The sequence below is a fragment of the Mirounga leonina genome, unplaced genomic scaffold (assembly GCF_011800145.1).
Source record: "Mirounga leonina isolate KUSES-001 unplaced genomic scaffold, KU_Mleo_1.0 Mir_168, whole genome shotgun sequence".
Classification (NCBI taxonomy): domain Eukaryota; kingdom Metazoa; phylum Chordata; class Mammalia; order Carnivora; family Phocidae; genus Mirounga; species Mirounga leonina.
In genome coordinates, this window is record NW_023270426.1 from 8,976,637 (window position 1) to 8,992,521 (window position 15,885).

Here is a 15,885-nt window from a genome sequence, read left to right on the forward strand (position 1 = left end):
CTGTCTCTCATTCTCTCTGTCTCAAATAAATAAAATCTTTAAAAAAAAAAAAAAAAGTACGTGTGGGGTATTCATTTTCTGAGTTTGCCCACAGCCAAAGTGGCCTTTTTGCGCCTTTCCATGTGCATAATAACTTGGATGATTATGAAATATAATGCTCTAATAAAACTTTGCTGACACTGCTCCACATTTTGTAGTGGAGGCATTTAGGGTGGCAGAGAAAAAGATTGGGGTCATCCTAATCTTTGTTCCTGCTTTTTTTATCTGTATTTTGCCAGTGTTTGTTTGTTTTTTCTTCATTATTGTAATTAAAAAAAAAAAAATCCAGAGTAGGTAGATACCTTATTTTTCCCTGTGATACGGTAAATACTTTTGATCTTCCCAGCTTAGGAAACTTAGATTTCTTTTGTCTTTGGTATTTACTCTTGCTCTAAGTTTGTTTTTCTTATTATTTTTTGTTCTTTCATCAGAGATTTTTCTTATTTGGGGGTGTGCTGACTTTTCTTTGCAAAGAAGCATCGTTTTAAAAAAATAAACACATTTATTCATGCCCAGTTCTTACAGAGATGTTCTCTAGTGGCAATTACTTATAGAACTGTTCTTTTTCCTTAAGCAGTGGTTTATTCGAAACAGTTTACCTTTTTCTTAAAAATATTTTAAAATTCATGAAATTTACATGTTTTCTGAGGCATGAAGAAAGCTATTAGCAGTTTCTCTGCAACCAAATATAATAAAATTAATAATGTCTCTCAGTTGATCAATGTGGCATCTTGGATTAGAGGAAATATGATTTAAGGCTCAGAATAAGAACAAATTAAATTCTTACACTAGTTTTATTGAACTGTATACCTAGTCATTGAATATCATAATAATTTATAATTAGAGGGTTTCTGACCATCTTTCCCTCATAAAAGAACTGTCATGTGAATTCATACCTGCTAAGAGCCTGGCCCCCAACAGGCACACAGTAAATGGCTCTTTTAGAGGTATAACTTTTTGTAAGCGAAATAACAATCTTTTAAATTTCATTTTATCTTTCTTGCTTATTCCTAGTCAAGAAAGCGACTATTTCAAGCCCAGAGTTGATTTCAAGCCTAGAGTTAATATTTGGGGCATGTTGTTCTAATTGAGCAAGTATGAAAACATACATAAGAAGAGTCATATTTGAAGCTGATAGTTGTCCTTTGTGTATATCTCAGGTTCTCAGCATGACAATTTTGTGACCCAAACCATTTGGAGCACTGGACTTTAAGCTTGCTTGCTTGCTTGCTTGCTTGATTGATTTATTGATTGATTGATTGATTGATTTAGTATGTGCTTTAAAAAAATATTTTATTTATTTATTTGACAGAGAGAGAGAGCATGAGCACAAGCTGGGGGAGTGGCAGACAGAGGGAGAGGGAGAAGCAGACTCCCCACTGAGCAAGGAGATCGACATGGGACTCGATTCCAAGGACCCTGGGATCACGACCTGAGCCAAAGGCAGATTCTTAACTGACTGAGCCACCCAGGCACCCCAAGCTTTACTTGTATATAGAATCCCTACTGTAGTTGGAAGGCATTTAAATTATTTATTAGATATTTTTAGCCTGTTATAGGAAAAACTTTGTTTTTGCTTTGATTAGAAGTGAATAACTTTGTGAAGTATGAGCTTCTGAAGTCAGGAGGCCATTCAACCTAGAATATGGCTTAAGTCCTTCTTTAGCTTAAGTTTATTTCTTAAAATATATCTGTGGAAAATTGGGTGTAGACCCAAATTTTGAAATATTTTATCATGGACTTCCAGTTTAATTGCAGAGATACTATCACAAAGGAAAAAAATGAGCTCGAACATGTAATATAACTGCACTTAGGAATGGAAATCTTGTCTTTAACGTATCTGTTTTCCTTTTCAACTTAAATTTAATGACTTAATAATGTTCCCAGGACTGTGGCTAGAATTTAGTCACATGAACAATATAATTTGTGGTGGTTTTTTGTTTTTTTTTTAAGCAAACCTAAACGGAAGCCTTAATCTGTCTTTTTAGTTACGTGAAGCCTTCCTTGCTTTATACAGAGGGATTTCTGGAAATCTTTGAGGACAAGCCTATCTCCAAGAATATACGGTTAGACGGGGAGGTGGGACTTCTGTGTGATTTTATATGAGATAGTCGGAATGGAAACTATGCCACTCTACACACTGGTTAAAATACATCCAATTAATTCCCATTTCACTCATCAGCTTCCAAAGTGACTAATATCGAGTGTTGGTTAGGATGGGCCAGACATTCCATATCCTGTTAGCTGTTGTATAACTTTGTAGATTTGAGTGGGGGGGTAAATTTGGCAAAGTTTTTGGTAATTTATCGTGTGTGTGTGTGTGTGTAAGTAATTACATGTACAGCAACAAGGATTATGTATATATCTATATTTAAATAAAATACATAAACGTACACAGTTGGCCATGGAACAGTGTGGATTTGAATTGTGTGGGTCCACTTCTATGTGGATTTTTTTTTCAATAAATATAGTACTGTAAATGTATTTGTTTTTTTTGATTTTTTTCCCTTTTTTTTTTTAAAGATTTTATTTTATTTATTTGACAGAGAGAACACAAGAAGGGGGAGCGGCAGGCAGAGGGAGAGGGAGAGGCAGGCTCCCCGCTGAGCAGGGAGCCCGATGTGGAACTCGATCCCAGGACCCTGGGATCATGACCTGAACCGAAGGCAGACACTTAACTGACTGAGCCACCCAGGCGCCCCTCTTTATGATTTTCTTAACATATTCTTCTCTCTAGCTTACTTTATTGTAAGAATACAGTATACAATACATGTAACATATAAATAGTGTTAATCAACTGTTTATGCTATCAGGAAGGCTTCCAGTCAACTGTAGGCTATTGGTAGTTAAGTTTTCGGGGGTTCAAAAGTTATACATGGGTTTTCGATTGCATGGGGTTTGGTACCCCTAACCCCTGTGTTGTTCACGCATCAACTATATAAACATACACATATACATACATATATAAACATATACTTACATATGTATATAAACATACATGAATATGTATGGTATAAAATAGTACAGTGACTTAATATCTACCTTAGGGTCCTGATTAAATAAAGTATGGTAACAGTTATACATAGGAGTACTAGGTAGCCATTAAAGAATTAGGCATTGCAAAATGTGCTGATAAGATGTTCAACATGTACTAAATAAATAAAATAAGGTAAAAAAAAATTCGTAGAAGAAGTGAGGTATTAGGACTGTATGACGTGGCTACAGTTGTGTAAGAAAGTAAATTCTGTATACATGTGTACATACAGAGCTTATATGCATGGGGACAATTTGTGAAAGGATATTTAAGATCCTTCTTGAGTAGGCATGGACTTATACAAGTCTCTTATGTAAGAAACTTATTTAAGTTTACAGTCTTTGGAATTTTTGAAACGTTTTTTGATGAGTACATACTATTTTTTGTTTAAGCGAAAACCATACAAGCTAACATTTGGAACCACAGTATAAGGAGTTTGAGGGGGCAGTGTGGGCACAGATCCTGACAGGAGGAGGTAATATAAAAAAGTACCCTTCTACTCTACAAAGTTGTATGCTTTTTATAGAGATCAGTGGTCTGGTTCCATTGAAAGGAGCACAGCCTCCAAAGAGTTGAGGGTAAAGACCTCACGACACCATAAGCACTGTCCTTGCCAAGTGTCTTATGCTCCTGAGCAGCCCATCTAGGGGACAGAACCTCCAGGGAGGAATGAATGGAAGGTGTTGTCCTTACTCCAGAACATTTCCCCCAAGAAATGGGGGTATCTAAAGAACTCTGCTCATTGGGAGTCAGTATTATGCAGTGGTTGGAAGGGCAGGTTCGGGACCAAGTTGCTGGGTTCAAAATGCAGCTCTACTATGGTCAAGTTACTTAATCCTTGCCTCAGTTTCCTGACCTGTAAAATGGAGATAATGCTACCTATTTCATTTGGGGTGATGAGAACTAAATGAGTGGTTATTATGAGCAAAGAGCTTGGAGCAATGCCTGAACATAAAAAGTGCTAGAAAAATCCTTGTTGTCACTCTTGTTATTGCTATTTGCCTGGGGAGAAGTTCTGAAATGCTTTAAAAATAATGATTAAAAATTTGACTGGTCTTAACTTGTACATTTTATTTTATACATGCTGCTTTACATAGAAGATATTACTATGACAGTAAAACATAAGTGGAGTATATATGCATTTAATCACTCTTACATGCTTGGTGATTTATGGAAATATTGAAGAAATGTGGTATCCAACTTACCTTTCTTTCTTTTCTATTTAATATCTCTTTTTTCCCCCCTGGCTGCTTTTCAGATTTTCTCTTTCTTACTGGTTTTAAAGAATTTGGTTATGATTTGCCTTGGGGTTTTTTTTTCCCCCATGTTTCTTGTATTTGGATCCATTGGTCTTTTTAGATCTGTGGGGTTATGGTTTACATCAAATTTGGAAACATTTTGGTCATGATTTCTTTAACTATATTTGTCTTGTCTGCCAGCCCCAGTCTCCTATCTCTGCTCTCCTGTGGGGACTCCAATTATACATATATTGTTCTCTTTCAAGTTGCCCATAGTTTACTGATGCTCTGTTTAGCTATTTTTTAGTTTTTGTTCCCTTTCTTTCATTTGGGACAGTTTCTGTTGCTGGGTCTTTAAGCTCACTTACCTTTTATCCTGCAGTATCTAGTCTACTATAAATCCCATCCAGTTTATTTTTGTTTTAATCATAGATGTTGTTGATTTCATCAGTGGGACCCAGACTTGCTGTGTGTCTTTTTAGTATCTCCCATAGTCATGGTCACCCTTTCCTCTGGATTTTTAAATATAAGAAATTGCCTTATAATAGTGATTTTAATGCTTTCGTCTACTAATTTTATCATCTGTGTCATTTCTGGATCAGTTTCTATTGATTGGTTTTTCTTCTTATTATGAGTTGTATTTTCCTGCCTCTTTTTGATGGGATGCCAGACCCTGTGAATTTTATCTTGTTAGGTCCTAGATATTTTTATATTCCTAAAAATATTCTTCAGCTTTGTCCTGGCATATGGTTAAGTTACTTGGAAACAGTTTATACTCTTTAGGTCTTGTTTTAAGATTTTTTACACTGGACTAAAAGAGCCTTTAGTCTACTGTTAAGTTTGCCCCACTACTGAGGCAAGACCTTTCTGAGAACTCATTATGAGGTTTTCTACCCTGGCATTTGGTAACAGGCTGTTTGCCCAGTTATCTGTGAGCTCTGAGCACTCTTCTCTCTAATGTCTTCCTGTCCTTGGGTAAATTTACCCAATCCCATGTTTTGACAAGGGTTCAGCTGAATGCTGGAGGGAGACCTCTGGTAGGTAACAGGAATCCTCTCTGTGCAGCTCACTCTTGCCCAATACCCTGTCCTTGGAACTGGCTTCCCCTCACTTCCCCTCAGGGCTCTTACTGGGTAACCGTAGGGCTCAACTTTGTTTCTTTTGTCTCTCACTCTTCTTCATTTCCTCATGTCTGATGTCTTGAGAGACACCATTCCCACAGATTTTGAGTTGTTTCCGGTGGGAGGGTAAATCCGCTCCCTGTTATGCCATCTTGGACCAGACATGGAAATACCCTGCTCTAGGCTTTCATTTAAAAAAAATTTTTTTAAACAGAAATTAAAGAGAAAGTCCTTGTCCACCGACTCCCAGTCTGAAATTCCGGAGAAAGCCACATTCAACTTTTTCCTGGTATTTGTGTACAGATGTTGTACCTCTCACCACCGCTCTGCCTGGGGAGACCTTCTCTGACACTATGCTGTCTGAAACCACACCCTCGTTCAGCTCTATGTCATTACCCTGCTGCCTTGTTCTCCACAGGACTTTTTTATTTCCTGACTTCATTGTATTCATTCATGTGTATAGTTGGCCTCCCTCACCAGATAGGATATATGCACCTCGAAGTCTGAGCTCTTGCCTCTTTTGTTCACTGCTGAATCCCCAGAGCCTAGAGCAACTCCTGAGTACGTTGTAGTCGCTCAGTAAATATCTGCTAAATAAATAAATGAATGAATGCCAGATACTGTGCTGCATGCTTTCCCAGCATCTTCTTGTGCTGTCCCTATCTTAGAGGTAGGTAATAGCTGCTCAGAGTTTGCCAGAAGAACAAAGCAGGAAAAAGATTTTTGAGGGAACGGGACAACATGTATCAGAAACTCTTAAAAAAAAAAAAAAAAACTGTGGAATTCAGGAAAATAAGATTTATTAAATTGGTTCCATTTCTTGCTTCACATTGTCCTGGAAATTCTGATTAACCAACTTCATTTCCAAGATATTTTCCCAGAATTTGAAAGAAGTCTGAACAGTATAAGGTTTATTGTACATTTTTGAAATGGCAACAGGATAAAAATATTAGCATGAAAATGTACCACGCAGGGTGCGTGTGTGTATGTGTACAAACCGCCCCCCTCCCTGCCACCCCCATGAATTGAGTGCCTGAAAAGTAACTGTGGAGCTTGGTAATGGAGCCATCTGGTCAATAGAAGGGCTGACATTCCACGAGGCAGCCGCTGTGTAATGTGTCTCAACTCTGGCCTTCAAGAGGGTGACCCAGTAGGTTGAGCCTTTCCGAATCTTCAGCTTTCTCCTTCTTTGGATTCTGCAGCAGAAGTGCCAATTAAAGTGGTGGGTTTTAGGATGACGCCTCATGTAACTGGACTCGGAGCATAACTTCATTTCTTTCCTGCCTTTCAGCAGATGGAAAGAACTTCTGCTCCCACATTGTCCTGATTTAACTCCGGGGCCTGACACTAAAAAGGGACTCTGTGTCCTATTAACCAAGCCCGTGTGCTGAAGCTGAGCTTCTTTTGTTTGTGTTTCTCAGGGTGTTTTCCTCCTCCTATTCCTGGCCGTGTCTTTGAAGGAGAAGAATTTTCTTTGGTGAATTAGTAAACAGAATATTTTTTTAAAAAATAGTATACATACATCTGAGACTTTGAAGCATATGGATCTGTTTTTAGAAGAGACTATTTTCACTAACTGACCAAAGAAAAGTATTTTTAGGGAGGTTTCTTGAAAAACTAAATGTTAGTATAAGATATTGATTAAACTGGTAAATATTTATCATATGCTTTAATAAAAGCAGGTTTCTTAAGCTGAGTCATACAACACAAGATTTTGTTTCTGATTCAAAGAAGTACAAATCTACAAATACATTTTGCGTTTGATGATACAATTGTCAGAAAGGTCATACTTACATATGAGGTAGAAATGTAGAGCCGTAGCGGGTCTGTTTTCATAATGACGGTGTGTGCCCATGTGTTTCATGTGCTAACTTTAGTTTTCTTTAAAGTTAGCATGCTTTTAATACTTTTTCGTGTCCTGTGACCTCAACTCTAGAAGGGCAGCTGAAACAAGAAATTAGGCTTACTAACTCATTGAACAGTATTCCATCATCTTGGCGTTGTCCACGTCTTGCTCAGCAAAACAGGAGTCAAAGACATACTCTTGAAAATAACAGATCACCTTCTCTTCCCTTCTCGCTAAGCATCCTGCCCCCACCCCATCTTAACATTGTATTTTCATGAGCATTTCATGATATTGCTCATCCCTTGTCCCCAGTCTTGACCCACTGACCTAGGAACCAAGAAAATGTCATGTTAGTGCCTGCTAATTAGTGCACCCAGAGAGCCTTTTCTTCTGGCCTTTCAACCTTCTGGAGGTGGGAGTGCAAGCTGTCACAGGCATCATGCAGGGAAAATGAGCCTTTACTACATTTTCCTTGTTTTGCAAACAGCAGAATAGGGCCCAGCTGAGACTAGAGATGAATATGCAGGTTAGGAAGAAATTAACCTAAAATGCACTGCTCTTTGCCTGATTGTTGTATGGATGACAAAGCATGGCCATCATCATCATACCCGTAACGGAATGCTGGGGCCTGCCATTTCTCCCGGGCTCTTGCTGTTGTCACACACTTTATTTCGATACCATCATACTCATCTGGTGAAACAATTTTAAAGGAGGAATGTGCTCTGATTGGAAAGTTAAGGAGCCTGTGAATGCGTTTAAGTTTCTGTTGCTTTTAGACACGTTAAGGGGATACTTCAGTTTGTACTAACTAAAGCATTTGGCTTGAGTGCTCATTAATCAGTGCTGTTGGACCAGGGTCTCCTGAGCCATCTGGGTTTTAGGGGATCAGCTACTGTAATTAAAGGGATGAAATATATCATGGTCACAAACTTACCACATCAGACGTTTGAGGGTTTTGAACTGGTGGAATTAATCTTTTTAATTTTTTTTCCTTAGGTATTTAAGATAGAAGTGCTAATGAATGGAAGAAAACATTTTGTTGAAAAAAGGTACAGCGAATTTCATGCCTTGCACAAAAAGGTAACTTTTTTTTCCTTTTTCCTTTTATGGCAGATGCTATAAGGTTAAGACTGCTTTCTGTGTTTTCTGAGAGCATGAATAATTCTTGGCACAATAGGATTTCTTTGATCATGAATTAAGTCTTCTTTTAAATTATTCAGTCCCCTGAAGGTGTGCTTTCTGAGGAGATGGGTTTTCTGTTAAGATCTTTTACATAAATAGATAGGAGGTTGCAAGCTCTTTGCAGGTGTGAGAGGCTCACACAGAATCAGACTGAGACCTGACTCTCTCCGTAAAATAGACTTAACGTGCTTTACCAAAAGGAGAGAAAGAAGCAGATGATGATTTTACAGGGAGAAATTTATTAAAAGCAACTTACACTTACATGTTCCTGGAAAAGGTAACATGCGGCACATGTATTCATGGACTCTTTGGTGAACGGGTATAAGGAGAACATGTATAATTCTTTTAATTCTTTTGAATTATAAAGGCCACTTGACAAGATGGGTGTTCGAGTTCTTGGATTCATTTCATTACAAGTCTTAGAGAAAAGACACAAGAATACAGAAGGAATAGCTGAGTTTGGGGAGAAATAGTAAAGAAGAGAAGAGTGAATATTTTTTTTTAATTTTCTACCAAAATTTAATGTTTTGCAGGTTAGGAATTGTTGTTGGGGTGCTGACATTACCTGAATAACTAGACATAGCTTGTGAATATATATACAAGTGTATGTGTATATACACACATGCATGAATATATATATATGTACACATAACTGTATGCCCTAATTCATTTTCTTCACTTCTGTCACTTTATTAGGTAAGAAGTTAGATGGGAAGATACTAAGTAAATATATTAAGAAAGATAGTCTGTTCTTTTAATTTCATTAAAGACCTCTTAAATTTTCTGGGAACTGTTAGCACCTAAATGGCAAGACAGTGTGCTTATTCTGTATTAAAAGTTCTTTGGTATTTCTTTAAAAATTAAACTTCCCCACTTTTTTTTTTAGTCAGGAGAATGAAATATTGAGTATAAACTTTAACAGGATATTATGGAGAAATTAGTGAAACTCTTTCCCTCTGTATACTTTTCTCTTACGATGGCAAGGAATAATATACATGTCATTCTTCAGTTAAAATTTTGTTAAATCCAGATTTGCTTCCAAAAGAAACAGTGCAGGTGGATATGGATTTAGACCAGATGTTGCTGTTAGCCTTTACAGAAGCTCCTACCCGGGGGTCTTAAAGAAGAACAAACCTGGAGTCTGGGTCTCGGTACCTTCTCGAGGGATTCTGTTTTTGCTTGCTTGTGTTTCAAGGAAACAGATTCTAGGGAGATTTCCGCGGGGTACTTCATGAAATAAATTCCTGCACTAAGATTAAAACCAGAAGTCCAACCCCTGCTCAGCCTTTCATGAGCCGAGGATGGACTAGAGGGCCTCTCACATGCAGGCTGCTTTCCTCACCTCCTAGCTCACCATGACCTCGACACAACCTTGCTGTCCCCACCAGATTCCCCAGGACCGGCTCCACACCAGGCACAGCAGGTGACTGCCAATTAGGCCCGCCCTGGACCAGAGGCTCCCATGCCTCTCACCCCTGCAGGGGCGTTTCTCCTGCTCTCTAATGTGACTTTATTTTCTCCCCAGTGATGATAGGCAGTTCTCAGATACTCAGAGTCAGAAAAAAAGTCCTAGGTTTTCTTGAACTCTTCCCTCAAATTCTGCAGTTCCTGTTAATAATTTTAGCTATTCTGGGGCGCCTGGGTGGCTCAGTCGTTAAGCATCTGCCTCAGGTCATGATCCCGGGGTCCTGGGATCGAGCCCTGCATCTGGCTCCCTGCTCCGTGGGAAGCCTGCTTCTCCCTCTCCCACTCCCCCGGCTTGTGTTCCCTCTCCCACTGTGTCTCTCTCTGTCAAATAAATAAATAAATAAAATATTTTAAAAAAATAATTTCAGCTATTCTTATAATCATATAATCAGGCCTACTAGAGTTGAAAGTAGAAATTGTCAAATTTCTCAGTTTTGCATGTTTAAAACATCCCGACAGGGACATGGAGAATAAAAATGGCTTCGTGAGGCAGAGTTGTAGTTATGTATTGACTTACTTCTACATTGTAGCACAGAAAGCAGCTCCCAGATGTCTCCTTTCCTTGCCCCAGTGCAATTGTATGTGATTTGGCTAAATGATGACTATAGAAGATAGTTAAATATAAATCATGGTAGGGTGTGAAAAAAGCAGAAGTCTGTCATCTTGACTGTAAAATTGTGTTAAGGATGGAAATCAGCAAAAAATTTACTGAGAATGCACGAGTTTTATTGATTGCTCCTGCGATGTTGTAGAACTTGACCGTTTTAAGACCATTTGGATACCCCCATTTCCATATTTGAATTTTGTGATGTGTTTTGAGTGTTATGTTTTTATGTAAATTTTCCTTTTACATTCAGTCAAATCTCTTACTTAATCTTCTTGAAATACTCACCTGTTTCGGCAGTCTGTGCCATTTGCCGTGTTGTCAGTGTCCTGGTTTTTCTGACATTTTACATTGTATTTCTTATTTGTTAAACGTGTTTGGCCAGTGTCCCCATGTTAATTCTAAAATGATACACATGAGTTCTTAACCAAGCGCTTTGCTTCTTTCGAACAATAGGTGCATAGCTCTTCTCCATAGTCTGCAGACAGACAAATACGCCTCCTTGCTTATTGTCAGGCTAATTTTGAGGCAGAAACTAAGACTGTTACCCATTTCACAGTTCTTCTGGTTGTCTAAGGAAAGTTCTTAACAATTATTACTTCTCCCCAATTTTTATAATTGTTGATATTAAAATGCAAAGATAATATCCCAATTGTTTACACATTTCTTAGAATTTCTATTTTTTGGGTTTTTTGGGGTTTTTTTTTTTAAAGATTTTTATTTTTTATTTATTTGACAGAGAGAGATAGCAAAAGCAGGAACACAAGCAAGGGAGTGGGAGAAGGAGAAGCAGGCTTCCCGCCAAGTAGGGAGCCCAATGCGGGGCTTGATCCCAGGACCCTGGGATCATGACCTGAGCTGAAGGCAGATGCTTAACGACTGAGCCACCCTTGTGCCCCAAATTTCTTTCTATATTTGGAAACAGTCAAGAGGTTTTTTGTTTTTTTCCCTTCCAATAAATTCCTGCTTTCCTCCTTTTCTTGAAATTGTTTAAAGATTTTATTTTTAAGTAATCTCTACACCGAACCTAGGGCTCGAAATTGCAACCCTGAAATTAAGAGTTGATTACTCCACCAACTGACCCAGCCAGATGCCCCTCTTTTCTTGAATTTTTTTAGTAAAGCAAATGCTTCTATGCTAACCATGTTCCTGCATGGTAGTAATTCTGGTGTAGAAGTTCCGTGTGTAGGCTTTAGAAGCAGAATGTTCCCGAGCCTGCCTTTACCCCTGCCTGGCTCTTAAGTCCTGGGAGCAAGTTACATGATCTTTCTGTGTCTCAGGTTCCCCATTTGTAGGACAGATATAATGACAGTAGTAACTTCATAGGATTATTTTATGAGCTAAATGAGATTGTGTGCATCACATGGTAAATTTCCAATTATTTTTTGAAGATACTTGAGAGAAAGCAAGAGTGAGAGCACAAGCAGGGGGAGCGGCAGAGGGAGAGGGAGAAGCAGGGTTCCCGTTGGGCAGGGAGCCTGGTGCGGGGCTCGATCCCAGGACCTGTAGATCATGACCTGAGCCGAAGGCAGACACTTAACCGACTGAGCCACCCAGGCTCCGTGGTAAATTTCCAATTATTGATCTAACCTTTTAGATCTATTCTTTTAGATCTAATTAGAGCTCATCTTTTCCGTACTCAAGATGGTTTCCTTACACTAAATTATAAAAAGAAGCATTCTCTATCAAAGGGTTTGGATGTTTTTACAGCCCCTGATGTATGTTGCCAAATTATGTTATGGTTATAGCAGATATAAAATGCAACCAGCACATTTGAAAGTATCACAAAATCTTAACAGGTTTGAATATTACCCCCCCCCAAATTACATTTGTTTACTTAGTAACCAATGTATGTGGCCTTGTTGCTGTTTTCATTGGTGGGTCTTCACTTTGTTTAGGAGCTGTATTCCCTCTTTTGGAATTGTCTTTCTGCTACGGTCTCATTTGTTTTTGCCCATTAGTTTGCTTGGCCTGTTAATAAAATATTAGCCATTTGCCGAAAGTATTTTTCACACAGGACCTTTGGGCTATGATTCTTATTTTAATTTACAAAAGCTTTAAATTGGTATGTTATCTGTTAGGTCAGTTTCCCCTCTTTCAGATTTTGGGTCACACCAGTCATTTCTCCTAGAGCTATGAGGGGTATTTGATTCCGTTTTCTTTTAGCTTTTCCTGACGGGTGCATTTCCATAGTGTGCACTTTGGACCCCCAGAATCAGCACAGCGTTGACTGAAATGCAGATTCTGGGTGCTACCCAGCCATGCTGAAGCAGAATCTCTGTGATGGAGCCCAGTCATCTGCCTGTTCAACTAGCATCCCACATGATGAGGCATCCCAGTGCCTCTTGAAGTTTGACAGGTCCTTTTGTGTGCTTCTCTTTTTAGATGCATCTTTTCAACAACCCTCCCCACCCACCCTCTCTCCATCACAGGCACTGAAGCCACAAAGTTTGAAACCTTGAGGTGTCTCTCCTGCCTTTCTCTTACCTTCTGTATTCGCAGGGCCATCAAGTCCCATTGACTGATTCCTCAAAATTTCTATACTATGCACCGTTTAACTTACCCCTTTCTCCTCTGCCCTCCCTAGCCAGAGTCTTACTATTTTATAAGTATTGCTTTAACTGTTTCTGATCCTTGTCTTCTGATTCATACTTTGCTACATATCAGTTTCCCTAAAGCACCATTTCCTTCTTCATTCTTTTGCCCAAATACATTGAAATGAGTCCATATTGTCAACCATATCATGGACCTTGACCCTCAAGGCCAGTAATCTTAGACTCTCTATTAGTCTCCTTTTACTGGTAGGACCACAGACCTAGTGGCTTAAAGCAATACACATTTATCTTTTTATTTATTTTTTAATTTAATTTAATTTTATTATGTTATGTTAATCACCATACATTACATCATTAGTTTTTGATGTAGTGTTCCATGACTCATTGTTTGCATATAACACCCAGTGCTCCATGCAGAACATGCCCTCTTTAATACCCATCACCAGGCCAACCCATCCCCCACCTCCCTCCCCTCTAGAACCCTCAGTTTGTTTCTCAGAGTCCATAGTCTCTCATGGTTCATCTCCCCCTCCGATTCCCACCCCCCCTTCAAGCAACACACATTTATTATATGTCAACAGGGCCATGTTCCTCTTGGGAGGCTTTGGGGGAGATAATCCATTTTCCTGCCTTTTCCAGCTTCTAGAAGCTGTTCACAGTCTGTGGCTTGTGGCCTCTTCCGTCTCCAAAGCCAGCAGTAAGGCCCCTGCAGGTTCTGTTACTATCATCATCTGTCCAGTCCCCACAATCCCCTCTCTGACGGTGACACTTTAGCCTCTCCCTTGAGATTACGTTGGCCGTACCTGCATAATCCCAGATAATGTCTCCATCTCAAGAGACTTGATTTAATCCCACCCTTCAGCCACATAACGTGACACAGTCTAAGGTTCCAAGGATCAGGACGTGGACATCTTTGGGGAGAACCATTATTGTGTCAACCACAAACCCATTTTCTGGTCGACCTTATTTCTCACTTTCTCATAAGAAAACAGCAGTGGCCACCAAACCAGTCTCCCCATTCACCCCAGTGTATGAAAATTGCTTTTTCTGTCTGTCTTTGCTATGCCTTATGGCCTCCCCTCTGCGTTCTGATCTTTTCAAACCAAAGTAAAACATTGCATGTTCTCCTTCTCTCGTGTGGGTTTCTTTTATTCCCTCGTGTCTTTGTTCTTGGAATTCCTGTTCCTTTATTTTTATGTGTTTTTTTAAAGGAATCTCTGTGCCCAGTGTGTGCCTCGAACTCACCACCCCAAGATCAAGATTCGCATGCTCTACCGACTGAGCCAGCCAGGCACTCCTCCTGTTCCTTTGGAGTAGATGTTTCTACTTAACTTAAAAACATCTAAGAGGTCATTAAAATTTAGTTGTCCCTAAGTCTTGTCCAAGTAGAAGACACATTTTTTTATAAAAGAGACCATATCTTATCTTTTGTATCTTCCTCACTGCCTGCTAGTGTTGGGCTCTTATTGGGCATTAAATAAATATTTGGCAAATGGGATGTTTGGAGGACATTATGCATATTTATGAATTACTGGAGGAATATTTGGGGTGAAAAAAATGCTGTTTGAGCTCACTGTAATTTCCATCCCATTGTAGCTCTCCAGTCCTAGGTGGGAACACCACCACCACCACCACACTGAAACCCAAGCAAGCCTACCTTGTTCTTCTGTGTTCACTTTTCGCATAGTATCCTTTTTAAAAATGAAGTTACACGGTCCCCTCCGTGCCGCTCAGGCCCAGACCGTGGTGACAGGGAGCCCTTCAGCTTGCACACGCTCCCCCTGTGCCCCAGCAGCACCTGCCCACATCCCCTAGAGACAAGCAGGTTACCACTTTGAACGGTGGTCCCTGAGAGCAGCTTTACCTCCTTTACCTCCCTAGGCCTACAGTCGCGGGAGTGAGTGGGGAGAGAAGCCTTCCCTGCATGGCCCGCTGCTGAGTCTTCGCCTTCCCAGCTGTTTGCTCTCAGCACCAGCCCAGAGGTTTCATGGAAATAGGGTGCTGGCTCATTACTAAATTAACTGTCCTCATTCTTGTTGTTGCCTCCTTTTGGCTTGAATAAAATATCATATTCTTGTATTTGAATTAACGAAGTACACATTTCAGAGGAACCCCAAAGCTGCCTTATGGGGTTAAACCAGGACGACAGCACCATGTGTAGTGTTTCTAGAGGGAACCCTAGGGATGTAGGGATGCCAAGGTGGAGTGAAAGTTTGAATTTTACCCCAAAGGCTCCCCACTTCTTTCCTTCACTTTTTTGTTCCATTTCCGTCTTCTTATTCATGTGCTCTGGAAAAGTATTTGTGTTCCTTTCTGTGGAAAATGGTCACTATTGGGGCACCTGGGTGGCTCAGTCAGTTGAGCATCCAACTCTTGGTTTCGGCTCAGGTCATGATCTCAGAGTCCTGGGATCCAGCCCCTGAGACCGGCTCCAAGCTCAGCAAAGAGTGTGCTTGAGATTCCTTTCCCTCCCTGTCCTTCTGCTCTTCCCCTGCACTCATGCACATGCTCTCTCTCTCTCTCTTTCTCTCTCAAATAAATAAATAAATATATAAGTAAAAAACAAAACAGTCACTGTCACCAGCGTATATATGACATGTCTGTGTGGAGTAAGTTCTGAGTTTACTCTTCTCATGGTATAAAAAGGAAAAGGAGGGGCACTTGGCTAGCTTAGCCTTGGCTCTTGATCTCGGGGTTGTGAGTTCAAGCCCCGTGTTAGGTGTAGAGATTACTTGAAAATAAATAAATAAATAAATAAATAAATAAATAAATAAATAAATAAATAAATAAATAAATAAA

General features: G+C 39.6%; 1 protein-coding gene across 5 annotated transcripts in view; it reads left to right on the plus strand.

Moving 5' to 3' along the window:
• SNX24 (sorting nexin 24) overlaps window positions 1-15,885 on the plus strand; it is a 157,616-nt gene that overhangs the window by 74,307 nt on the left and 67,424 nt on the right. For all 5 annotated transcript variants that reach the window (XR_004680863.1, XM_035013996.1, XM_035013993.1 and 2 more), the window contains exon 2: window positions 8,275-8,358. Coding sequence is in view for 4 of the 5 variants with exons in the window: in XM_035013996.1 (XP_034869887.1) it covers window positions 8,275-8,358 (84 nt within the window). In the remaining variant the exon portion in view is untranslated. The remainder of the gene's footprint in view (window positions 1-8,274; window positions 8,359-15,885) is intronic.